General features: G+C 40.9%; 3 protein-coding genes across 8 annotated transcripts in view; all 3 read right to left on the bottom strand.

Moving 5' to 3' along the window:
• LOC128445039 (up-regulator of cell proliferation) overlaps positions 1-17,559 on the bottom strand; it is an 83,201-nt gene extending 65,642 nt beyond the window's left edge. The window contains exon 1 of the mRNA XM_053427804.1: positions 17,474-17,559. The gene's annotated coding sequence lies outside the window, so the exon portion shown is untranslated. The remainder of the gene's footprint in view (positions 1-17,473) is intronic.
• LOC128444984 (up-regulator of cell proliferation-like) overlaps positions 1-25,827 on the bottom strand; it is a 75,280-nt gene that overhangs the window by 34,649 nt on the left and 14,804 nt on the right. The window lies entirely within an intron of this gene.
• LOC128445028 (up-regulator of cell proliferation-like) overlaps positions 9,401-25,827 on the bottom strand; it is a 173,432-nt gene continuing 157,005 nt past the window's right edge. For both annotated transcript variants that reach the window (XM_053427775.1, XM_053427784.1), the window contains 2 exons: positions 10,546-15,242; positions 9,401-10,305 (listed from right to left, as the gene is read on the bottom strand). In XM_053427775.1, coding sequence (XP_053283750.1) covers positions 10,570-15,242 — 4,673 coding nt within the window. In that variant the 3' untranslated portion in view covers positions 9,401-10,305; positions 10,546-10,569. The remainder of the gene's footprint in view (positions 10,306-10,545; positions 15,243-25,827) is intronic.

The raw sequence follows: 25,827 nt of genomic DNA, 5'->3' as shown, positions 1-25,827 counted from the left end.
CGGCTAAAATGTTCTGTTTGTACAGAAATTCGAAACAACTAACCCAAAACAACGAAACAGAACTGTGACCCACATACATTCTAATTTCAAGATGACACAGTAGGAAGGAAAAGGTTATTTAGTTATGATTTGTATAAAGGCCTAATATCTGGCTCAAACTGGTCATGATTCCACCCCCCCTTTAGTTGCAAATAGTTTCAGTCAGACCCCCACTATATAGAATTATTCAACCCTAACAATCCCTCTTTTCACACCATTTAATGGTGTCATGGTGCGTAGAGGTGGAGAGGGCACTGGTCACCCAGCCACCAGGGGCAGTTTGGAAAAAAAAATTATTTTAAGAACTTCCTATAGCAGTGCACACACATAACCCTCTCCTGCCAGTAGCAGATCCAGGGCCATTCGTTTATATGTGACCACACAGGGTACAGGAGCAAGCTGTTCAGATATCAGCTTCTGTCAGATCTGCTCCAGGAACAAAATTGTCAAGAATTGTCAGTGAGGCTTTTTTTAATTTTAAGAGTCAGTGATCTGGATCTCAGCCTTGTAAAGATCCTTTCGTGGAATTGATACTCGCCTACAGGCCAGGTGTTTAAGCTTGCACTGTACAAGCCAGGCGCAGGGCGTAGTCGGTCAGGGTGGAGGAGGTGGAGTTGACACCGGATGGGAGTGGGTTGTGGAGACATGGAGCCCAGATCCCAGAGATTGAAAGGAAAACAAACTGAAAAGTGATTAATATGCTGCAACTGAGTTTACAGTAGATTATATAAGCTTATATTTGAAAAGGAAAATAAACAAATAATCAAAACAAGACATACAGGTAGACCCATCTTTTTTGGTCAACAATTTCTTTACAATTTTGAGGAGTAATAGCCAAATAAGTGGACAGTAAAAAATAAAAGATTCAAAAAGTGGCAGAAAAGCGACAGAAATCTTTGGCATTTCATGAAATATTAAATGATTAACAAGCTGAATTTCAATAAGCAGCAAATTTAACAGCATTTGAGTATTTGTGTTCAAACCATTTTCCAAAAGTCATCGACTGCTTCATTACATCATAATTCAGAAGCTTTGACGTCAAACAGCCCTGTGGTAAAACAGGCATCACATACAAAGGACAAATGTGTGAGACAGCTGAAACAAAACAAAACAAAATTAATAAAAGTCATTCTGTCACACTTTCCTTTATGATAAAATAAAAACAAAAAGTAGAGCTTAACAACGTCTTTCAAATTAGGAGCATTGGATGTTAAGATAATTGGTGAAACAAAACACACAAAAAGAAATTCCCTTCTTCTGGTTCTTTAAAGGTTAAAGTGTTGCAAAGTAATTAAAATATAATTATTGATATGGTATTCAATGAAGTGTGTAAACAAGGGGGCTTGTACTATGGTTTGTGCTTTTCATTTAAGATGAAACACTCTATGAGTTAAAGTGTTTTAGACATCTGTCCCTTTAACTGGATTAAGATTTCTTCTTTCAATGGTGAAACATATTTATTTTTAGGTCGCAAGAGTCTAACAATAATTATATGGAGGGTGAATCAAACTCCTATTTTAAAGGCCAACTGTAAATAGATTAAACATGTCTTGATTATTTAATCTTAAATGGATGATTTGAATGTGGAATTAAAGCAACTTCAGGTGAAACCAAAAAAAAAAAAAAAAAAAAATCTAATTCTAGGCAGCACAGAATTAAGTTTAAAGTAAAGTTTGAATTTCTCATCATGATATGATTGATTTTGCTCATATAGAAAGCACATGAATGATTTTCAGCTCTAAGAAATACAAGTAAATAGAACAGCATTTCCTCTTCTCATCAAACCTGAGCAGAGCAAAGCAAGATCAGCTCTGTCTAGCTTCACGGAGCTCATTGCATCAGAGAATCAAGTTCTCCATACTACAAAACAAAAACAATTATCATCTTCATTGTCACAAAACCACAGATGAGGGTTACACTTTTGTAAAGATGTAAAATGGCTCAAAAATAATACAAAACAGAGAAAGAAAAATCCCCCCCCAAAAAATTTAAAAAAAAATTGCACATTAACTGTACCTAGAGATGGACTTTTAAAGGACACATTAATGTGATTTTGTTAATCACTCATCCTTGAAGTTATATTAAGAATCAAATAATAAATTGTCTGAAATATTAAACTGGTGTATCCTATTATCCCTGCTGTGTGAGAATAAGCTATTTAATGATTGGATTTTGTGTAATAATTTGGAGGCCAAAAGCTTTTCTCCGTTCCTCTAATGGACTGGATATATTGGAAAAATCCAAAATAACAAATTGGTACCAAAAGTGTAAATTTAACAATTTCTTTTGGAGTTTTTTACTTCTGAATGAAGCAATAGTAAAAACAAACAAACAGACAAACAAATATCCAAGCCTCCTTATGATCTCAATGCCAGTTGCAACCTGTAAGGATTCTGGCCTTTCCCAGTTGGCTTTCCGACTCCCAAACACTCTTGTCTCCCTCTTTTCATCCTGTGCACTTACAAAAACGTTCTATTCCCACTTCTCTTCCCCTATTTTCTTTGCCACTCAAGTTTTACATTCTATTATCCATCTCAGAGCAAGATATTACTGAATTGAAACATCTCACTCCTATAGATCTTTCTTATTCCTAAACATAGCTTTATCTTTCTCGTCCTTAGTTCATCTCTCAAACCTTCAGTCAACATTCTTTTACTTTCTTTGGCAAGTCCTTTACACGTTTACTCTCACATCCATACATACAACATACATCAAATGGCAGGCGTATATCGCCTCTAGTCTAGTTTTTGTATTATTTCTGTCTCTCCTCTGTCAGTCAGTTGGTTTTCTCTCAGTCTCAGTCAGTTTTTTCTGTGTCTCAGTCAGTCGTTTCCCTCTCTGTCTCAGTCAGCAAGCTGACCTTGACTCTTTTTCCTCTCCTCCTCTCTTGTTTTCACAGACACACTTTTTCATTCACACTAGTTCTTTCAGAAAGAACTCCCTATATTATATAATCAATATTAATTTATAATTATTATATTAGTAATTCTTTCCCTTTTAGTACCGACAGCCTATGTGTTATTGGGGGAATTGTGTTTTTTTTTTTTTTTTTTTAAATGACTGGGATCATCCATCCCTGTTTAATCCACCTGTGTAATTTTCTCTGTTCCTCTTTTCTGGCTTTGTCACGATCCACAGAGTGTTCTATGGCTTTTAAAATGACCGCCTCTATTTTATTACGGCAGGTCGACATTTTATTTTCTTTCAAAAGGGCCAAATGAATCACCTCCTGGAATGTTGCATTAGTAGTCGTCATTTTGTTTATTTCTTTAACTACTTTTTTCACAATTTTTATCAAATACTGTTGGCAGAACTTAGATGTGGAGGACGCATTGCCATGTATACTTGGTCAGAACAGGAAGCTTCTACTACAGAAATAGTTTCAGTAGCGCCTGTTCTCTGGGTGTTTAACACAACCAAAATACACACTTTTCCACAATCTATTAATATTCTGCCAATATCTATTCCAACCCTCAATACCCTTTCAGAACTGTGACTCAAAACACTCTTTGTGTTCGTAATTACCTTGATGTCACAGGAAACCACCCCACACTTTTCCCCTTTAGTCCCAGACTAGGAAATCCCTGATTCCCTTTTTCACTTCATATCCGACTCCGGACACAGATATGAGTGTGGCCCCAGGCCATAGGATCCCAAATCCTTTAAATTATAGTGCGTGCTCCATGCACCACTTTATCAGTGTTCCAAACACTTCTCAGTGTGGCCCCTGGCCATAGGATCCCAGATCCTTTCAATAAATGTGAATGGTTTCAAACCATAGGGTCCCAGACCCTTACAATTTCCTTCACTTCACTCTTATATACTTACATCTCGTATTTCTCTTTGTTCACAGTTAATTTAGTTATTTTTCCAATCACAGCCGTTTTAGTTATAAAAAGGTCGCTGCTCGCCTGTTTTAGGTTGACCGGTCTTTCACTGTGAACAACGAGATCCTCGAGATGTCATTTTATCGTCAATACGATCTGTCCTTTTTTTCCTTCACTGGATCACGTCAGGGTCACCAATTTTGTCGTCGCCAGGCTTTTAAACTTGAACTCGCCTCCGGCGATTGGACAAGCGTGTTTGTTGATCCAGGATTTGAGAAGGAATAATTAGACACTTATACATGAAGTTCTGGAAATTGAACATTTATTGTATTCACTGAAATACTTACAGAGAGTCTCTGGGGTTCTGCCGGACACGTCACCAGGTTCAGTGGATCATGTCGAGAAGATTCCCCGTTCAATCCTAAGTTCACAGTATATATAATCAGACACAGGGTGGGCACAGAGGCGGTTCTTTTTCCCTGAGGGAATTCAGCCATTGGCCAGATGTACACTGTTTCCTCAAAGTGCAGTTTTTTGCAAGCACATCACTTTCAACTGACCAGGTGTCCCACTACTGTGGCCTTGGCAAACAGGGAGCCTGCCACAGTGGAGAGACCCAGCAGATAATACTTTTCCGGAGGATTTCATATCTTTTTCTCACCATATTTCATGAAGCACCTTATTGTATTAGTTCTGGCACGTCCTCTCTCTTTTCTGAGCATCCGTGCTTTCATTATTTCAAATCTCAAGATGAATTTCCATCACACACTTTTCTCTGAATTGTATTTTGGGTCAGATTGACATTCAGATTGACACCTGCTCTTTCTGTGGTCGTGCTCTGGGCCTGACCCTGCGTCTGAGTCAAAAAGATTATACATCATTCTAAATATAAGAAACAGTTGTAGCATTATTGATTATATGGATTATACAGTTAATATTTGTTCACAGGATATAGGTAAAATATAATCACAAGATACAGAGAAACATAGATATCTCAACAAAAGCCGTGTCTAAAACCTTTAAAAAACCGACTCTGTCGGGTCTCAGGACCCGACAGAAACATAAACATTCATAAAAACAAAATAAAACTGCTCGACCTTTGCCCTCACCACCAGGAGTCTGCCCTCCACCACCTCCTCCACTTCTAAAGACTCCGGTGTGAAGCTCCTGGAGAAGATGATGCCCACCCCCCCACTGGTTGTGCTTAGGTGGCTAAGAACCACCTGCCCCTCCCACTCTCTTTTCCAGTCATTCTCATTATTAGTATCACTATGTGTTTCTTGTAAGAACATAACTTCAGTTCTTTTCAGTTGTATTTGCTGGAACATCAGAGACCTCTTCACAGCGTCTCTGGCTCCGTTTATGTTCAAAGAACTGATATTTAAAAGACTCATGTTGAAAAAAATAAAAAACCCACAAAAAAACAGGACTGATTGGTAATCAGGATGTACTTTATTCATCATCATAGTTTTTTTCCTGTCTGATTTTCTGAACAATTTTCTGGTCAGGGAAACCTCCTCTGCCTTTGCTGCTCATGTGCAGCCGGGCCGAGTTTGACAACTGCTCTTTATCAGAGAAATACTCCTCCAATTTCAAACCCTTCATATTCTTGGTTTTTTGGAGAAACACTTTCATCTTCCCAGCACTGTAGCTTCTTGAGCTCTTCTGGCTTCCTGTCTTGAAGTCGGAGGATTCACTGTCAGCAGAGTCGGTCTCCATGCCGGACTCAGACTCTGCTGCTCCTCTCCCTCCTTTCTTCACTGCCCCTTTCTTAGCTTTGGAGGTTCCACTGTCGCTCCTGGTCTTTCTTTTTAGACGAGGAACTTTAAGCGCCTCCTCGTCTCTCTCCATGTCAATATCACTGACTTGGCCTGTCTCCTTCTGTTCCCCCTCACTCACCTGCTCTGCCTGTTGGACCACCACTGTCCCCTCTTTTCCCTCCTCACTCACTTGACCCTCCTTCGGGATCTCCCCTGTCTTCTCCTCATTCACCTGAACCTCCTGTTGGACTCCACTTGTCCCCTCCTGTCTGTCCTCACTCACCTGATGCTCCTGCTGAGCCCCCCCTGTCCCCTCCTGTTGTTCCTGACTGTCAGCTGTCTTATTTCTCTTAACAACGTCTCGTCTCTAATGAACGGAGGGACGTTGGACAGAGTCACTTTTACCGCCGGTGTGGCGGGAGGCAGAACAGACACGAACGTATCGTTCACTTCAATCCCGTTCGCCACCACCGTGTTCACCTTCTCTACGCTGTCCAGAAAAATGACAACCGCATTGTTCATCCTCGCAGCGGACTTCACGCTGCTGTTGCCGACCACCCCCCCACGGTCAGCCTACACTCCTCCACGGAGCACGGGAAAGCCGGAGCGATCTTAATACCGTGCTTCCGGGTTAACCTGGCGAGGTCCATGGCGTTTAGCACGCCGGCCCGCGGCCGACTGCAAACACTCACACACACACCACTTAACACCTCCTCCGTGTACACCGCAACACCACCAACACTATAACCAACAATACACTATATATCTATAATCAGAATTATCAATAAAGAGATCAAAATCGCACAAACCGCTGAGGCCACAGAATGAGGGTTCTGTGGGCTCTCAGCCAATTGAATGTCAGGATTCGAGTCTTAGGGAGCGGCCAGAAAATACAGCAGGGGTCCCCGAAGGACACCAGGTACATTTCCCCCCCAGAGTACTCTCAGGCTGGATTGTAATGTCCCACAAGGCCTCAAGTTATATAGCCCATTGTCTCAACTTCGGCCTCAACATATTAATATAATACAAATTACAAATTCAAAGGCAGGGAAAAGATGACCAATTTATTGAGTCTCATAAAAGTACTAACTACAAATGTGTGTGTGTGTGTTTTGTGAAGGTCTTAAATTATCAGGATCCTTTTCTGTGATGTAACTATGAATCTAATAAGTCGTCCTCATACTTGTTATATTTAGTGACTCATTATCACCACTGTACAAAGTTTGCAAACCTAGTTGTCAGGTTCTCTGGTCACTAATACAACTCTGTTGTTCTGTTGTGTATCTGCTGCTGCACAGAGACTGTTGAAGTGATATCCTGAACCTACAGGATCTCTGGGTGCAGGGTATTTTTTATAAAGTTTATTTTTATCAGTCGTTGCGCTTGAACAAATCGACAGCGCGACACTAATGTGTAAAGTTTGTAGTTTAAGTTATCTGTAAGTTGTTTAGAATGTTTTATGTGTATTGTAAGATCATAGCAGTCGAGCTGCTTAATTACTTTATGGTTTATTTTAATTTGTGAGTTAGTTCAGAGTGTTCCACAAAGCTAGCAAACGTGTTATTTTTTGCATGTGCTTTGGTATTCGCCATTTTGTGTCCTGAAGAATGCCTGTTGAACCATATATTTTTTTATGTTAGGCATGTGACCAAATGACGAATGATGTTTTCTGTTCTTTTGCTGAACCTCTGACAGAGAAATAAAAGTCCTGGGAAAAAAAGAACAAGCTCCGGTCATCAATGATAAGACACAACTCAGAGTCCATCACACCAAGAAGAGACCGGTTACATTTAGTATGTCTGATAATGAGTTAAGAGAAATATACAGTAACTCAGGGGTGTACCTGTGGCTTCTGGTCTTGTGTCCATTGTACATGTGGTCTGACTCATGCCTCATTCATCAAATGAAATATGTCCACAAACAAATCAACTGTTGTTTATCTGAGAAACAAAAATCAGCAGTGAAAACATTTCCTTCAGTTCAACTCTGTTCCTTCCAAACATGTGACAGGGCAGTTAAAGAGGAGATGGAACACTCACCTGTGGATTCGAGCTTCTCTCAGTTTCATTGATGATCTTCCTCAGCGTCGGGAGCTCAGTGTGGAGGGCGGCTGGGATTTGAACCCTCCACCTACTGACACACTGCAGCCAGGGGGAGGAGTGAAGCTGAGGAATGCAGCTCTTCTGGATGCACCGCCTGACAAGTGATGCAGCTCAGTTGTGGGAGGTAATTAAATGCATTTGATCTCAGTAGGGTTTTGAGTTTTGTGCTGTCATCGTCCTGCGAAGAAGTTATTGTTCATCTCCTTTTATCTTTCTTACTGAATCTACATTTCACATTTATATTTTACCTTTCAGTGAGGTAAGTGCAGAGCAAGTCACAGGAATCATCTTCTTCTTTCCTTCATTTCTTACATCTTTGTTTTTTACTTCCTCTCATGACATTCAACCAAAACTGGAAATACTAAGTTTCACCTCGGCCCAACAGTTCTATGAAGCTGCACCACATTACACACACTCATAGATGTCCATTAAAACACTCAGGTGAACAGTAATGAAGAAGATTCTATTTAAATTGATGAAAAACATTGAATATAAAATCCTCAGTGCAGATAAACCAGGTAGGATGAACACAACGTTTTCTATCTTCACTCTGAACAAAAACTATAAAAGTGACAGAATAGAAGAGTTTGAGGACGACTCACTAATGACGAGGAATAATTCTGAAGTATCAACACAGGACAAGATAACACAACATTACAGACGCACACCTGTACTATAACATAAAATTAAATATAATATAATATAATATAATTTAATACGATATTATATAAAAAATACAACAAGTCTCTCCAGGTAGATACTTTTTTTATGATCCTACTTGACTTGTGTGTATCCTTGGCTCAAAGGTGCCCTGCCTTGTACTGTATACACAGTACATTTACACAGTACATATATTCAGTACATATATACAGTAATATACACAGTACATATATACAGTACATATTCTGCTCCCATCAGATAATAAACTGAGCAACAAGCCTCCTGCTCTTCATCATCAACACGACAGAGTCAGAAATGGTTGGAACCAGCCAGTTACAGTAAAGTGGAGCTGAGTGCAGTAACACACCTTTACCAGGGTTACCACAGCAACCTGAGCATCACTACTTCCAGCCTCCATTTCTCTGAACTGGGATTTTACTCTGAACTGAAACCAGGCTCCTCCCATCAATTCCAATCAAATCAGACTTTACTGTCATTTTGCCAGACACACAACAGCAATGCAGGCAGAATGAAATGGCGTTTCCCTGGGTTTCCCTCGATAAGATAAAGAAACTAAAGGAGATCACATGTACAATACAGAATTAAGAACACACAATGTCACACTCCAGGCAAAGTGTGTGTGTGTGTGTGTGTGTGTGTGTGTGTGTGTGTGTGTGTGTGTGTGTGTGTGTGTGTGTGTGTGTGTGTGTGTGTGTGTGCATCTTGTTTCCCTTTGGCCTGTGCTGATTGGATACATTGGAGATGTGCTTTGGGTGCCCCCTTGTGGCTGTTTTACCCCAAGTGGCAGTTGAGTGACGTGTTGCTGCAGAGTTTCATGGTATCATTTGATAATTTATGATAAATATATTGTTTATAGCTATTTTCTTTATTTGAAAACATTGTTTATAATATTATTATATTTCATATGGTCCTTTTACATAATATCTCTACTCATTATACAACCATCAGCAAAAAAACATTTGTGATCAGAAAAAGTCAAACACAAACTGAATCAACTGACTCATCATTTATTGAAGATTGTAACTTTGTCACATTATCAAATGTCATTCGCTTAATTAGTCGAAATCTAAACATGAACAAAAAAGAACCAAAAATAAAAACTGACACAGACAATTTGTGCTTCATCATCATCATCATCCTCATAATCATCTTCATCATCATCATCAGCACCATCAGCAACATCATCATCATCATCTATGGTACTTGTCATTTAGAACGGAGCATGTAAATAATGGAACAATACATTTTAATCAGAAGAATATGAATCCAAAGTTAATCTTTAACAATATGTGAATAACAATATAATATCAGTTTATTACTGAATATTTCATCACATGGTCTTAGTATATTGTACATCACCATTGTTTTCTTTATAGTTATTACATACATGGAGATAATACATTCATAACCTCATCATCCACATCACCACATCTGTTTCTCTGCCCTGAACTACGTGAAGTAATATAAAAGATAATTCATCATATACACAAACATACGGAAACAAAAAGGATAAAAAATATACTTATATACATTTATTTGGACATTTCTCTTTTATTTATTTTATCGCTGGAGGGCGAGTGACTATTGACACAGTAAAAAAACTACCAAAAAATAAATCAACAAAGAGTCGTAAAGAAAATAAAATGCACAGAGGTCCAAACTAACTCTGTTGTTCTTTCTTCATTATCACTGAAAGAAATTGGTGGTTAAGTCACATTCACCAAAAAGATACACAAGAGTAAAACAAACAAAAACAAACAATAATCTCTTGCACAGTTTCCCCCCAAAATAATAATTTGTCCTGAAGCTGAATGAGACTGAAGACTTGTAGTTCTCTGAATTTTCTTTCAGACCTGCTCGGAGGTCCAGACATGTTCCTGAGACCTTCTGGAGAGGCTGTAAGTGAGAACATAGAGAATGTGAGAACACAGCAGGAACATGTCCAGAACATTCACAGAGAGTGAGTGGATGTGTTGATGACGTTTCTAATGTAAGATGTGAAACTGGAAAAAAACAAATCTATAAACAAAATCTGGACATTTTCAAGAGTCTATGTCAAAAAATAGTTGAGTAAAGATAATATTTCATCCAAGTGAATGTGAATCTATTGCTGCATATTAAATTGGACTGAATTACCTGATGTGTTCAGTTGTACTTTGTTCACTTCATGTTGAAGGCGTCTCTCAAACCCTTCAGAGCTTGTTCCTTTGTGAGTCTCCTCCAGGCCTCTGGGACATCAGCTGGTTCGGCTTTGTATTCTTCAGCAAATTTGTCATTGTATTTCACCAGGACGTACTTCCAGTAGTCAGATGCCTCTATGGTTGAGTCTGGAGGAATGATCCAGTCTGGATAGAACTCCTTGTAGTCCTTGTAAGGATGCCACTTCTCTTTGGTGTCTGCATTTTTGAATGAACGATCACCATGCACTTCAGTTGTACACAGTGAATCAACCAGCCTCCCACCTGACTCATACTGGTGTCTGCCAAGACCTTTTGGCCGATGAATGGCTGCATGATGCTCCTTGTGTTCTGTGCCACCGGCCTCACAGGGAGCCTTACAAAATGGACACTGTCGTCCACAACCAAACACTCGCTTGAAAAGCTCATCCTGTGGTTTGATTGGAAGCTTGTTCATAGTCTCAGTGATGTCATCAGAGTTTGAGAACTCCTCTTCCAGTTGGTCCCTCAACTCCTTCATTGAGCTCTTGAGACACTTGATGAATGAATGACATGAGCTTTGGATCAGAAACAAGGTGGTTTCTTCAGCCTCCACTGAAACTGAGATGTCTTTGTCCAAATGTTTGCGCATGTTGCTGATTAGCTTTGTGATGCTTTCCTTGTTATCTGGCAGCGGAGCACCATCCTCTCCTATTGCTGCCAGATCTATCGCTTCTGATATTTTTTTGTCGATGACTTGTAGATTGTTGTTCTTCAGTTTGCACAAAGTCTTGTCCTCTGACATCTTTTGCAGGATTTGCTGAAATATCCAATACTTAACATATGTTTCATAGTTATCAATGTAATTGAAAAAACCCTTGAAGTCTTCCTGTAGCAGCAACTCTTTCTGAATGTTGAACTGGAAGATTGTACGAGAACTATACTCTGCAGAATAGGAACCTGTCAGAATGTCATCCACGATGTTTACTCCCAGAGATCCACAGATGAACTGATTCACAGCAGGTTTGATACAAGACTGGACAAAATCTTTGGCTTTGCGTTGACAGTGATCTTCCTTTTTGTATAAATCAAGAAAATCTAACAGGTACTGAGTCTTGTACTTTTCCAGCTGAGTGTGAGGATTATTATCTGACAAGAATCTTTTGTGCATTTTGGCAAATTCCCTTGAAGCAATGCCACAAATGTGAAGTTTCAGGTCAATCTCAAACTGTGTATTTGATTTGTGATGTTTGTAACCTTGTTTAAGGGATTCATCAATTTGTACAAGAAGATCCTTTGTGAAAGAGTCCTGGTAATCTCCATCGGTCTTTACTTTATCAAGTACAAACCTTGTAGAAGATTCAATGATTCTGTCCGCAAAGCTCTGCAAATCTCCTTCCAACAGATATTTCTCTGGCTGAAAAGAGTGTACGTGATCAGGTCTAGTTTTAAATGGACCTGTCCCCATTTCCTTTAGGTCTGTTACTTTCTTCAAAGCCTCATTGACATTTCGATTACAGAAGTCTTTTCTCAGCTGCTTCAGGACGCATGCTGCAATGTCTCGCTCTTTCAGGCCGGACACGTTTCCAGTGGCTTCAGCCCACATCTTTTTAAACTCTTGTGTCAGCTCTTCCTCTTTCAGAGGTGACGCCTCACAGTCACCCAGAAGCTTCATGACTTTCTCTTCAATCACACCTCTGTATTCTCTCTGAATGTCCTGAGCCTTTTTTGAACTTAGTTTTAGTTGAAGGATGCAATCCAGTTTTGCCCACACAGAATGTTTGATTTCATCTCCAAGGCCTTTGACACTGTTTAAAAAGTGCACTTTGTATTTCTCTATCAGATTAACTTGTTTTCCTTTCATCTTGTAGTAGTCTGTGATTTTTCCATTCATTGTTGTTTGTTGGTCTGTTAATTTGTCTGACACCTCAGATTTTTTTCCTCTGACTAATCTATTCCAAGTTTCTACCTCAGATTCATTGTCAGCATTCAAGATCTCTACCTCTGCTTGTGTTTGCCAGGTCAGAATCTCTTTTCTGAACTCCCATTCCCACTGACTGAACTCTTTGCACAAGTTGTCATAGGCTTGAGCCACAAGAGTATTTCTGAAACTAAAGATGAAGTTCTCATATTTCACTGCCTGCCAGAGACTCTTCATCCATTCCAGAAACTCTGGGATCTGCGACACTTCATTGCATGGATCCTTCTTCACTGTTTGCAAAAGGTTTCTCTTGAAATCTGCTACAGCTTCACTGTAACCTGTGTTCACTGGTGCCATCGGTGGAGTTCCATGCCAGAGTCCTGGGATGTGCCAGTTGTTCTTGTCCATGTCATAGTCCAGCACATCCGTGAACTCTTTGATAGAAGGTTTCTTTTCCATTTCAGCTGCGATTTGAGTCATTTCATTGAGTTGGTGCAGGAGATGTTTTCTTTCTGTCATGTTCTTGTCATGAGCTGAAACTGATGAAACATTCTGGTGAACAAAATGACAAACTGGCTTTTTTCCAATTTCTTTCATCCTCAAGAATGCGTGCACTGCAATTTGCAGGACATCTTTCATTTCTGCTGAGTTTTCCATTGCGATGTTGATGATGGTGGCATCACTCAAGCCAATGACAAAGGTTGCTAGCTGGTTGTCGTGCTCGTAACTGTCCTCTAGTTGTGCCAGTTCAGGAGACCTAAGACCCTCTGTGTCAATGAGGACAATAAAATCACAGTTTAACTCGCTTTTCAAATCCTCTCCAACTTTGAGGAAGAGCATGAAAGCTCCTCTTGTGCATCTGCCGCTGCTGACAGGAAACTGCACACCAAACATGGTGTTGAGGAGCGTTGACTTCCCGGTGCTCTGAACACCCAACACAGTCAGTACCAACAGTCTGCTCCTCTGTCCCACCTTCTTGTGAAGCTCCATCAGGACGTCTGTCACCCATCTCTCTGGGACGTTGGAGGCATCTCCGTCCAAAAGCTCTAAAGGATATCCATCCAACAGCATTTCAGCTGCCAAACCAGGGAGCTGGGATATTTCATCAACTGTTGTTGAGCTGCTGGTTGAGAACTCGTAGATCAGTCCCATCTCTCTCATGTAATGCTCTGTTCCTAAAGAGCTGTCCAATAAAGCTTGGTCTAACTCTGCTATGAGTTTGACGTCTTTCTTCTCGCATTGCTCTTTGTATTCGTTACGTAACACAGAGAGTTTTTCTCGTGAATGTGTATTAAACTTCAGTTTCATCCACTTCAGGAAAACATCTCTTTTTTCTTTGTCACTTGTCGATAAGCTCTTGATGAAACTCTTCATTCCTTTGGAGGCGTCAGAATTTTGTTGCTTCTGTCCGATTTGTCTTTTTTCTTCCTGTAGTTGACATTTATATTCTTCAGGGCCAGAATCACCAGATGTCTTCAGTCTACACTCTTCCTTTTCTAACTTTGACAACCTCTTCCAGTTCGCTCCTTGCAAAGTCAGATTTAGTTTTTTATAGTCTGGTATGATTTGCTCTCCAATGTCGTCCATGATCTCCTCAGCTGCTTTTCTCTGTGCGTCAGTTTTGCTTTCGTCCACTGACAGACCAAGTTCAACAGCTTTTCCAACCATATCTACAATGCTCATGGGGTCCTTCACATCTAACAGGGATGCCTTGATGACCTCACAAAGTTTCTCTGAGAACTCTGCCACATTTAGCCTCTGTTCTTTGACCCTCACTCTGTTCTTTGGTAAACCTAATTCATTCACCAGTCTCTTCACATACATCATCTCCTCTCTGGCATTCCCTCCTTTTGGATTAATGACTAAGAAGAGTTTGGATTTCCCATTTTGAAGAGAAGATAGAATCCTGTGCTCACGTTCTTCAACGCTGTCCAGAAACACAAAGGTAGCTGTTGATACTTGAAAGAGAAAGTTGAATTGTGTGAGTGATTCACAAATGTCCCCTCGCAAATCAGCGAAGGCTACTGGCCGTGGAAAAACATCTAAACTTTCCTTACCGCAGGGAAGGTACCAGCAAACCTCAACAAGCCCATTTGCAATTTCTCTTTTGACTGCCCCCCCTTTCACATCTCTGTGTATGAAAATGTTGCAGTTCTGTTGTCCACTGCTGAGGACATGATTCAAAACCTGGGACTTGGATAAACTGCTGTTCTTCAGCCTCACAAAGGAGAAGAATGGTATATTTGCTTGGACAATGTTGTCTTCAACAAACCCTCTTGATTCAGACATATTATGTGGACGCCACTCTTTGACGATGTCTCTCAGAGCCCACAGCATCAGGGTACACTGACTCTTGTGGCCGCGGGGCAACAGCAGTGGAAGAGAAAACTGGCACATTGACATCTTGAGGGCCATTTCCTGTTGCAGGATGCTGTCAGCGCAATGGAAGAGAGCGACTATGAGGTCGAGGGGGTTAACCTCATCATCTCTAGAGTCATTAGCAGTGTAAATGTCTTCATCAAAGAGATAATTTTCTTCTTGAATGTTTTCTTTTGGCCTGATTAATGATTGTATTGAGCTCCTGCATTCTGCATTTATTTTGAACAGTTTTCTTAGAAAACACTGTGGTATTTTCTCCAGCGATAAAACAGCTCTATCCTCAATACTGTTTTTGTTGATCTCAAAGAGACACCGTAGATTGAGCTTGTTGGGATAAAAGTCCTCCAGTCCAAGTTTGACGAGAAAATTCAACAGGGCTGTCAAAGAGAAAGAAAACATACATTTTAGAAATTAACGACTGGCACCACCTATTGGGTTGTATATGTATGTTTGATTGTTTGGGTGTGCTGGATTTTGCAATGTTACATACTGTAAATCTTTGTTGTGAATAACATTTGGGAGCAAAGATTTCATTCACATGAAACCAAAACTTTTCATTGGTACATTTAGGAATCCCAAGATGTCTGAGCAACATCGGCCTGAAGGGACATGTCCTCCTCGAGCTGCCTCTCTCAGGTCTCGTAGAGGAGTTTAACTTAACAAGGATGGAGACTCTCTCAGAGTACAGAGACAAATATATACGGGCTGTTGGACCATCATTGACAACAGGACTGAAATGGAAACCAAAAGAAGCAACCCAACAGGTAAAAGCAGCACTCTAGCACACTGACATTGTGGGTCACGTTAGATAGGGAAGAGGAGGTTTGGGTCGAGGTCAGAGTAGTCCCCTGTGGAACAAGGCAACTCCTTCAGAGATGGGACAATTGGTAGTCCTGGAAATCTGGCATCAGGAAGAGGCAGCAAGATGTGTGAAGGCTGTCACTCAAGCAAGACAGGGGCATGGGATGAAATGGGAATCATAGAGAAAAGATAGTTCAGCTGGTAGGACCTGTATACTGTGAACAAGCTCCCCAATGACATCAGGACAACAGAAAGTCTATTCATCTTCCACTGCAAACTAAAAACATACCTCGCACCATACCTTGAACAAAAAAAAATTGAAAAAACCCTTTAGTTTAAACAAAAAATGAAGTAGCAATTAAATTGCACTTACTTATAGCACTTTCTAGTTTGACTTTCTTGAAGAAAATTGTACTTTCTTTTTGCCCATTCACGCAACAAGCATACAGATCTCAACATATTGCTTTGTAAGCTCTTTGTGTCCATACACAAATAAAAGTTGAATGAGTTACATGAAAGCTCTTCACTTTCTGGGTCTCTTGTAGACATGGTCAACGCCTTCCCTTCATTCGTCTATGTCAAAATCTGGAGAAAAATATATATTAACTCGTAAATTTCACAGAACGCTTGTTACTGTATTTTGTTTAGATTTTAAATCTATGTTTGTCTGGTTGTGTGTGTCTGTGAAGATGTCTATAGAACTGAACCCTAAACAAATTCAGTGTGTTATTGCAGGGGTGAGGGCAGGGGCAGTTTGGGCGAGATATATGGCCTTCACACAATGACTTATAATAACCTTTGCTGCTTGGTGTTAATCTTGAAGTCAATTAGAATGTGTGTGTGTGCGTCACATCGCTGGTCAGTCTCACACCTGTCTTGATAAGAGGTCTGATAAGAGACGCTGCCTGTTGTGGAGACTGTAAATCTGTGGCATACTATACACCGTACATTAACTTGTTCTCATACCTAACTTGTCTGTATTAAAGCATAACTCCCTTAGCTTACTCAACATCACACAGAGTAATAAGAGGTAAAAAGGAGCTGTTTTAAATGGTCCTTGTGGTATTTTGACCAAAACATGTTACAGACATTTCATTAAGACCCCAAGGAACCATATCAACTATGGTATAATGGGCATAATATGTCCCCTTTAATAAATACTTGTAGAACCAAACCGAGACCGGCTCTTGTCATATTTGGGATAAAAGAACACGACAAATTTCCACAAAGCCAAATATAGTTATTCTATAGACAGATTTTTGGATTAGTTTGTGGCCAAGATGTTTGTTGCTGGTCTTAACTATCAAATTAAGTTCAGTACATAATTACAAAAATATTTCTTATTGAACTATCTATCATATCGTGACTTTCGTAATTTCTTAAGGAAGTCCTGTATTGTATGGATGGACCAAGATTCTTTATGACCTGCACCCACTGAGCCTGTTATGAAATCCAACCTGTACTTCCCACAGCGAACTGCCTTAATCTGCGACCTGTACCGTTTTTTTTTGTTGACAGTGGACTTTATGAAAAAATAGCCTTCTTCCCATTGTGAAAAAACTGAGTCCAAAATAACTTGGGTGTGATATAATTGATTGAAGCTCTGTACGTTTTACAACAGTAAGTTGCTGTTCATGTTTTGCATTTGTTGGAATGTACAGCGAGCTATGGAGTTTAACTCCTGATCACTACCGCGATGATTGAATTTAGTCTTTATCCTTTTCCTCTGCTTATATTTTATTATTATTTATTGAGCCCCATTTGATCTAAAGGCCCAGATCTTTCAAAGTATTCACAGAAAAATTACCTGTAAGCCCTCCTTCTTCCGTGTTCATTGCAGACATGGTCTGACTTCTCCTTGTCTTCCTTGAATCCCCTGTGCCTCAGAACCTGGAAGAAAAATACATGTTGTTTCTCTAGGTTCAGAACCACTGTTATTATCAGACATTCAAATCAGATCAATCCAATCATTAAATTAAGTTTCCAGCATGTAAACGAAAACGTACCTGACATGGTGTTAGGAGAGTGTGCGGCTGCTCGTGTCAGCTCTGCTATTTATACAAGACAATCAGAACCGAAAGCATTTGATGCACTGGAACAACAGGTTCTCTCCTGAGGCAGTGCCTTTGCTTGTTATTGGCGGATTGGAATGGGATTCTTTTACTGTCCGAGCATCAACTACAAATCCCTCTAGGTCAGTGGTTCTCAAAGTGGGGATTCTCAAAGTGGAGAGTGTCCGCCCTAGCCTGACGTTGTCATACTCACAATTCTAGTCAGAATGTGAGTCTGATACCGCTCCATTGGGCTGTGATTATGGGGCTTGTTTCAACCGAACCAGGAAAAAAAAAGTCTCTTCGCTCAATTGGATAGACCTACAACCAATCAGTGCAAAGTAGGGATGCACCGATATGGAAATTCTTGGCCGACACGGATACCCATATTTAAAATAACAATCTGGCCGATACCGATACCGATATTTGTTTATTTTCTTTTTGTTGTTATTCATTCACCCTTTTGTGCCAGAAAAATAATTAAATCATTATTAAAAAAGCACTATTCATCACTCTTATCTTTTAATGAGCACAAATTGAATCAGATTTATGAGACAATCTCTGATTTAACTAAACTTTATTTAACAGAGACATATTATGCCCATTTTACCGCAAGTTGAAATGGTTCCTTGGGATCTTAATGAAATGTCTGTAACATATTTTGGTCAAAATACCACAAGGATAATTTAAAACAGTACCTTTTTACCCTGTCTAAAACAGCCCTGTTAAAGTATCATTATAGAGAACGCTCTTCTCATTGATTTACGGTAGCAGTATTGCCCGTTTATTAGATGTGTTACGGCTTCTGTGTGTATAACGTATGTTGTCAATTCCCTTGTTACCTGTGCATGAGACGGTTGAATAGAGCCGGTGCACATGAGAATAAAGTACTTAAGCAGACGCTACGCTCATACTTTTTACGCTTAAGTTACACTGCGTGAGTCAAGATAACTTAACAAGCCCTCCTCAGTTTGACCTGTTTTTAGTGTCGGGCAGAAATCACATCGCGTCAACACCCACCGTGGCCCTTCACGATGCTTGTTTTAATTAAACAGTCGGATTCCCCTGGTCCGCACCAGTTCTCAGTCAGATGCTAGGCGCCAGCCGGAGGGTTCCCCCAGCCGTCGCCGTAGCTGAGGTGATCCGCGAGAAGGGCCCGACACGCGTCCAGAGTAGCCGCCGCTGACCGCGTACCCAGTCTCCTCCCCGCCTTCCGCGCCGGCGCCGTGAGGTGCCGCACACTGAGCCTCCGGCGGCGCGGAGAGGAGGGCGACGGAGCGACTGCTCCCCCAGCCGCGGCACGTTCCCAGCGGTTTTACCACAAATATGAACATCGGCCAATGATATCGGTGAAAGTCAAGTTTATTACCGATAAGCCGATATCAGTAAACGAGGCGAATATCGGCCGCTACCGATGTTCGGCCGATATATCGGTGCATCCCTAGTGCAAAGTAGTATGTGACGTATGTAAAGCGACGCATAGCTGTTGTTCACAGAGCTCAACTGCACGCATGCTGGAAGAAGTAGAAGAAGAAGATCAGTAAAAACTATTTTTGCCGGTGTTGTAAAAATAATTTAAGGATACATGGAGATCTTACCAACATGATCAGCATTTTTGAGAGAAACATTTAAGGTTTCTTCCCCCCCCCCTTCCCCAAATATGACGCAGAGTTTCTCTACTGATGGCACACGGCTCTTTATTGTTCACTTCATCGTAGCCATAAATACACCGTAAAACTGGAATGACATTAAGTACACAATATTTTAATCCATAAAACCAAACACAAACGTTAAAATACAATAAACAAACAAATCACCACGAGACAAGTCTGATGCGTTAACGTGACATAGCGACTCCTGTTCCGCACTACCTGCAGCAAAGTAAGTGGGTCCAGCTTCCTTACCTCGCTCCGCTGGCGAGGGATTTTAAACCATAGTTTTTGAGAAATGCCGCACAGCGGGCGTCCGGTCGTTGTACGGCGGGTGTCTTATTGCACTGGTCCGCAAGCGAGGGATCTGGTGCGTCGATTAACATGGTCCGCTCCTTAAACTGCAGGTAGTTATGCGAGGGGAGTCGCTACGCCGCAGGCATGTTGGTTGAAAACCAATTCAACCCAAGCGTACTTTGATGACTTGGTTGATTACGTTACTGTTGATCATCTGTCCATCATCATATAAAGCCCTCCCTGACAATCTGATTGGACCGGTCGTTTTCGAGCCGAGCATAATTTCTCCCCAATGGAGCGACTCCAGACCGAACTTCCCGACCTCAAATGTTGTGGGCGGGGCTAAGTTCGTCTGGCATCCAGGCTATGTCCGCCCCCCTGGGGTGCCGGAATCGGCGGTACGCCGGCCGCTGGCTTCTCCGGAGCGGGGCGAGGACGCGGAATTGGGGCCGCGCTCACCTATTCCTTTGGCCCACGGTGGCAGGCTGGATAAGGAGCGGGTCCCGCCAGGGCATCGCCCCCCTCTCCACCTGCCTCAGGATCGCCTCCAGCTCCTGTCTGTCTCCCTCCTCTCGGTACGCGGCCACCACGTCCTCCATCCTCCGCACCAGCTCCCAGTCCAACGGCTGGTCCGTGTCGCTGGCTGTGTAGAGACCCAAACTGGGCGCCAGTGTGGCAGTTGTGCTTGCCACGGGGCTCTCATTAACTTTAACACACACAAAGTAACGAGCTTTCCAGCTTCGTTCGGCTCCTCTCAGGTGTCTAGTCTCTGAAAGACTCTGTGAGGCAGCACACGCTGCTTTTCGAGCAAGAGGACCAATCAGCTAACAGCTATCACCTGCGCTGATTGATCCTCTGTGGTGCAGGTAATGGTGCTCTCCCAGCCCCCTCACCTCCACAAATAATAATAACAATATAATAATAAATATTAAAATAGTTATAATAATTGTCTGTATGGGCCTAACAATAACCATAGCCTAACCTTGACATGTCAGGCCTATCAATAACAACTACCCCTAGCCAGCTTTTGGGGGGCCCAGCTTGCAAAAGTTTGAGAACCCCTGCTCTAGGTGGAGCTGCACTACCTTCACTACTCTTCCCTCTTTCTTCCTTTGAGCATTTAGTTTTTGATCATCACATCAAGTTTAGCATAGATCACTGAGTGCAGGATACTGACAACCCTGATCTAGTTTTTGACAACTTGTTAAAGTTCCTCTGGCTGTCATGTTTGATTGAGTTCCTTATGCTTATGTTTGTGTTTGTCTGAAGCAACAGTGCAATTCTCTCACTCAACCAAGTGCGTGTTTGCGTGTCTGCAAAAGTACAAAATAAAAGAATGTCGTCCAGCCGGTGTAAACAAGGATCACTCCCAACCTCTTCTCGTAAACAGTCTGCTTTTCATTGTTGACTTATTTAATTGTCACCTCCTTAAGCTTACTGGAATTGTTTTCTATCTTGTTGAATAACCGGTTTTGTCATGTTCCTAAAACCAGACTAGTGCTCTCATGACAAGAGGTGAATTGAGTGCATTGGTGTTCTGATGAGGATCCACTTCTGATTCCCGTAATCATCTTGCATGAGATTTCTGTCTCATTTGTTGTTTCTATTAAATTATTGGATCAAATTGATTGTCACAATGATAAGTAGTGTCATGAGTGACAGCTGAGACTGACTCCTGATTTGTTGTGTATGTGTGTGGGAGGGGCTCTCTCAGTACTTGTGTGCTTTTGCAGTGACTTCATTTTACATTTGGCATTAGTGTGACACAGTGTACAGTTGACTTTGCTAAAATGATGAAATATGCCTACATAATACTTAAAGCTATAAAAAACATTTAATCTATGGTCACTCTAAGGATACATTTTTTTATATATATTCTTCACATGATTTTATATGTCATCATCATTACCACCAGTATTAACTAAACTGTATATCAACAATAAATCATTAAACACAATATATGTCAAAGTATTGTCCATGAAAAGAGAAATATGCAGCAAAGCAGGCTCCTTGTGGTGTTTGTGATTGTGTTGTGTAGTTTGTAGGGATGAGCGAGTACAGCATTATCTGTATCTGTATCTGTATCTGTTAACCATATGAATTATCTGTATCCGTATCCGTACTCGGAGTGGGCGGGGCCTAACCCGGAAGTGGGTGTGATTTAACCCGGACATGGGCTGAATTGAACCCGGAAGTAGGCTGGGTTGTCTTGAAACGGGCGGGGCTTTAACCAGTATGTTATTTTAAGCATGCAATTGATATGGGTTGATCAGAAATTGTTATATTTATTGCTGATTAGAAAACTATTACAGGACAGCATCAGCATTGAGCTTCAGATCAATGATTTTGATCACAATAGCAAACGAACTATTTACAGAACAAGTTTTGAAATGTAAAGTGAAATGTAATAACAAGTGTTTTCATACTGAACATAACTTTCTTTTTTAACTTTGAAATTTTTTTATGATTTTTTTATTTTAATTTTTTTTAAATTTATTTCCACACTGTGTGTTTGTGTGTGAGTGTGAGTGAGTAAGAGAGAGACAGAGAGAGAGAGGGGTAGAGAGAGAGAGAGAGAGAGAGTAGCCAGACGCTAGAGAGTAGTCAGACACTCAATGCGTAAAGTAAAAAAAAAAAAACTGTTTAAAAAAAAAATTCTCCGACAGGCAGAGACGCAACGCGAGTCGCTTTCTACCAGCACCACGTCTGAACGAACCCACGTTTAACAGAACTCTACTGGTTAATAAGTAAGTACAAACTGAAACAAAAACAAACTTCAAGCTGAAGAAACCCTAAACGTTAACGGAAAAGACCCGCGAACCTGAGTGACTGAGAGACAGAGAGCTGTTCTTTGAGTGAGTGAGCAGAGCGGTGTGTGAAGGGGAGGAGCGCTGTGACGCTGTGTGAGGATTTTCATTCAGTCCGAGCACAGATATTGACTCGTATTACTCGTATAATACTCGTGCTCGGCAAAAGTGCTTTATCCGTACCGGATACTCGTTTCAGCCGAGTATCCGGCTCATCTCTAGTAGTTTGTGGCTGTGTTCTTCCCCTTCCCTTCTGTGTTCCCCTGTGTGTTGTGTGTGGCAGGGGGTTTGGCTGGCTGGTGGCTGCAGCAGGACAAGGCACACCTGCATCTAATCCTCCTAATCATCCTCCTCCATTTAAGCCTGGGCGTCTCATCACTTCAACGCCAGATTATTCCGTCCAATATGGTAGCAAGTGATGAGCAGGAAACTCTCGACTTTGTCTTTTGGATGTAAGCTAACCTTGTTACCTTCTTCACCCAGGACCCTCGTGTGTCTCGTCACTCGGCTCTTCATCCTCCACGTTGACAGGATCTACAAGCCAGCCTGCACCCTGCTACTCCTGCCTTCCTTTTCCTCGCCAGCTAAATAAACTCTGCTCTTTATCCATCTACAAACCACTCCTTGTCTGCTTTGGGGTCCGAACCTTCACTTGGACGTAAACTCCTGACTGCGTTCAAAAAGGATCCATGAGTCCAAGGTGCATTTTGTGACTTTTATTAATACTTGACCCCCAATTCCGGTTATTATGAACAATAACTGGAGCCGAAAAACAAGCAATGACAAACAATGGATGAATATTAACTTTGTTTCCTACAATAATCAAAATACAGAAAATCTGAACAGATATGAAAACATTTCCATTTTTTTCAACCTACTGGTATCTTGTCTGAAATCAGTCAGAGGCCACAGTATTCCCTTCTGTTCCACTGATAAACATATCCCTTCCATATAAACGTTACAAATTGATGCCTATATCAATACTTCAACATCCTCCTGTAAAACATGAGTGTCATTATCTTTTGTACTTATGTATAGAGCTGTGTAACAAATTCCTGTTTCTCTAAATGATTTGTTGAGAAACACTTGTCAGAGTTTTGTGTTGTTTACTTAACGGTCACTAATACAACTCTGCTGCTCTGTTGTGTGTCTGCTGCTGCACAGAGACTGTTGAAGTGAGATCCTGAACCTACAGGATCTCTGGGTGAATGGTATTTTTTATAGTTTAATTTTATCAGACGTTGCACTTGAACAAGTTCTTTGTGTAGAATAATCAGATCTCAGATTGGGTCTGTGATTGCTATCGACTTTTTCAGCATGTCAGCGGTGGCACAGTGAACTTTGACGCTTCGACATGGAACTGGTAAGTTGTTGTAACTTAAATGATTGTTGTCCAACTTGCTCCAGACTTGACAGGTTTGATAAGGGTTATCAAATTTCACATGTAGTGTTTAGTATGTCTCGTAAAGAGAAATGTACAGTAACTCAGGGGTGTACCTGTGGCTTCTGGTCGTGTGTCCATTGTACATGGGATCTGACTCAGGCCTCAATCATCAAATGAGATTTGTCCACAAACAAATCAGCGGTGAAAACATGTCCTTCAGTTCAACTCTGTTCCTTCCAAATGTGTGACAGGGCAGTTAAAGAGGAGATGAAACACTCCTCTGTTGATTTGAGCTGGGACCTGAACCCTCCACCTGCCGACACACTGCAGCCAGGGGGAGGAGTGAAGCTGAGGAATGCAGCTCTTCTGGATGCACCGCCTGACAAGTGATGCAGCTCAGTTGTAGGCGGTAATTAAATGTATTTAATCTCAGTAGGATTTTGAGTTTTGTGCTGTCATCGTCCTGAGAGGAAGTTATTGTTCATCTCCTTTTATCTTTCTTACTGAATCTACGTTGCACATTTAGATTTTACCTTTCAGTGAAGTAAGTGCAGAGCAAGTCACAGGAATCATCTTTTTCTTTCCTTCATTTCTTACATCTTTGTTTTTTACTTCCTCTCATGACATTCAACCAAAACTGGAAATACAAAGTTTTCACCTCGGCCCAACAGCTCTAAGAAGCTGCACCACATTACACACACTCATAGATGTCCATTAAAACAATCAGGTGAACAGTAATAAAGAAAATTATTTTTAAATTAATGAAAAACATTGAGTATAACATCTTCAGTGCAGATAAACCAGGTAGGATGAACACAAAGTTTTCTATCTTCACTCTGAACACAAACTATAAAAGTGACAGAATTCAATAATTCTGAAGTATCAACACAGGACACAGAACACAACATTACAGACACACACCTGTACTATATAATATAATATAATAAATACAAGTAACTCTCCAGGTAGATACTTTTTTTTATGATTCTATATGACATGTGTGTATCCTTCGCTCAAAGGTGCCCTCCCTTGTACTGTATACACAGTACATATATACAGTAATATACACAGTACATATATAAAATACATATATACAGTATATTTATACAGTCCATATTCTGCTCCCATCAGATAATAAATTGAGGAACAAGCCTCCTGCTCTTCATCACCAACATGACAGAGTCAGAAATGGTTGGAACCAGCCAGTTACAGTAAAGTGGAGCTGAGTGCAGTAACACACCTTTACCAGGGTTACCACAGCAACCTGAGCATCACTACTTCCAGCCTCCATTTCTCTGAACTGGGATTTGACTCTGAACTGAAACCAGGCTCCTCCCATCAAATCAAATCCAATCAAATCAGACTTTATTGTCATTTTGCCAGACATACAACAGCAGTGCAGGCAGAATGAAATGATGTTTCCCTGGGATCCCTCGATAAGATAAAGAAACTAAAGGAGATCACATGTACAATACAGAATTAAGAACACACATTGTCACACTCCAGGCAAGTTGTGTGTGTGTGTGTGTGTGTGTGTGTGTGTGTGTGTGTGTGTGTGTGTGTGTGTGTGTGTGTGTGTGTGTGTGTGTGTGTGTGTGTGTGTGTGTGTGTGTGTGTGTGTGTGTGTGTGTTCATCTTGTTTCCCTTTGGCCTGTGCTGATTGGATAAATTGGGGATGTGCTTTGGGTGCCCCCTTGTGGCTGTTTAACCTCAAGTAGCAGGTGAGTGATGTGTTGCTGCAGAGTTTCCTGTGTGTCCCACCATGTTCCATCAACAGTGGATAAGGTCTGAATGCAAAAAGCTAACCAAAATGGTTCTCATGGTATAATTCGATAATTTATGATTCAAATGTTGTTTACAGCTATTTTCTTTATTTGAAAACATTGTTTATAATATTATTATTTTATTTCAAATGGTCTTTTACATAATATCTCTACTCATTATGCAACCATCAGCAAAAAAACATTTGTGAT

The sequence above is a fragment of the Pleuronectes platessa genome, chromosome 1 (assembly GCF_947347685.1).
Source record: "Pleuronectes platessa chromosome 1, fPlePla1.1, whole genome shotgun sequence".
Taxonomy (NCBI): Eukaryota; Metazoa; Chordata; class Actinopteri; order Pleuronectiformes; family Pleuronectidae; genus Pleuronectes; species Pleuronectes platessa.
The sequence above is the reverse complement of the archived record's forward strand: the minus strand, read 5'-3'. Positions and strand labels throughout refer to the sequence as shown.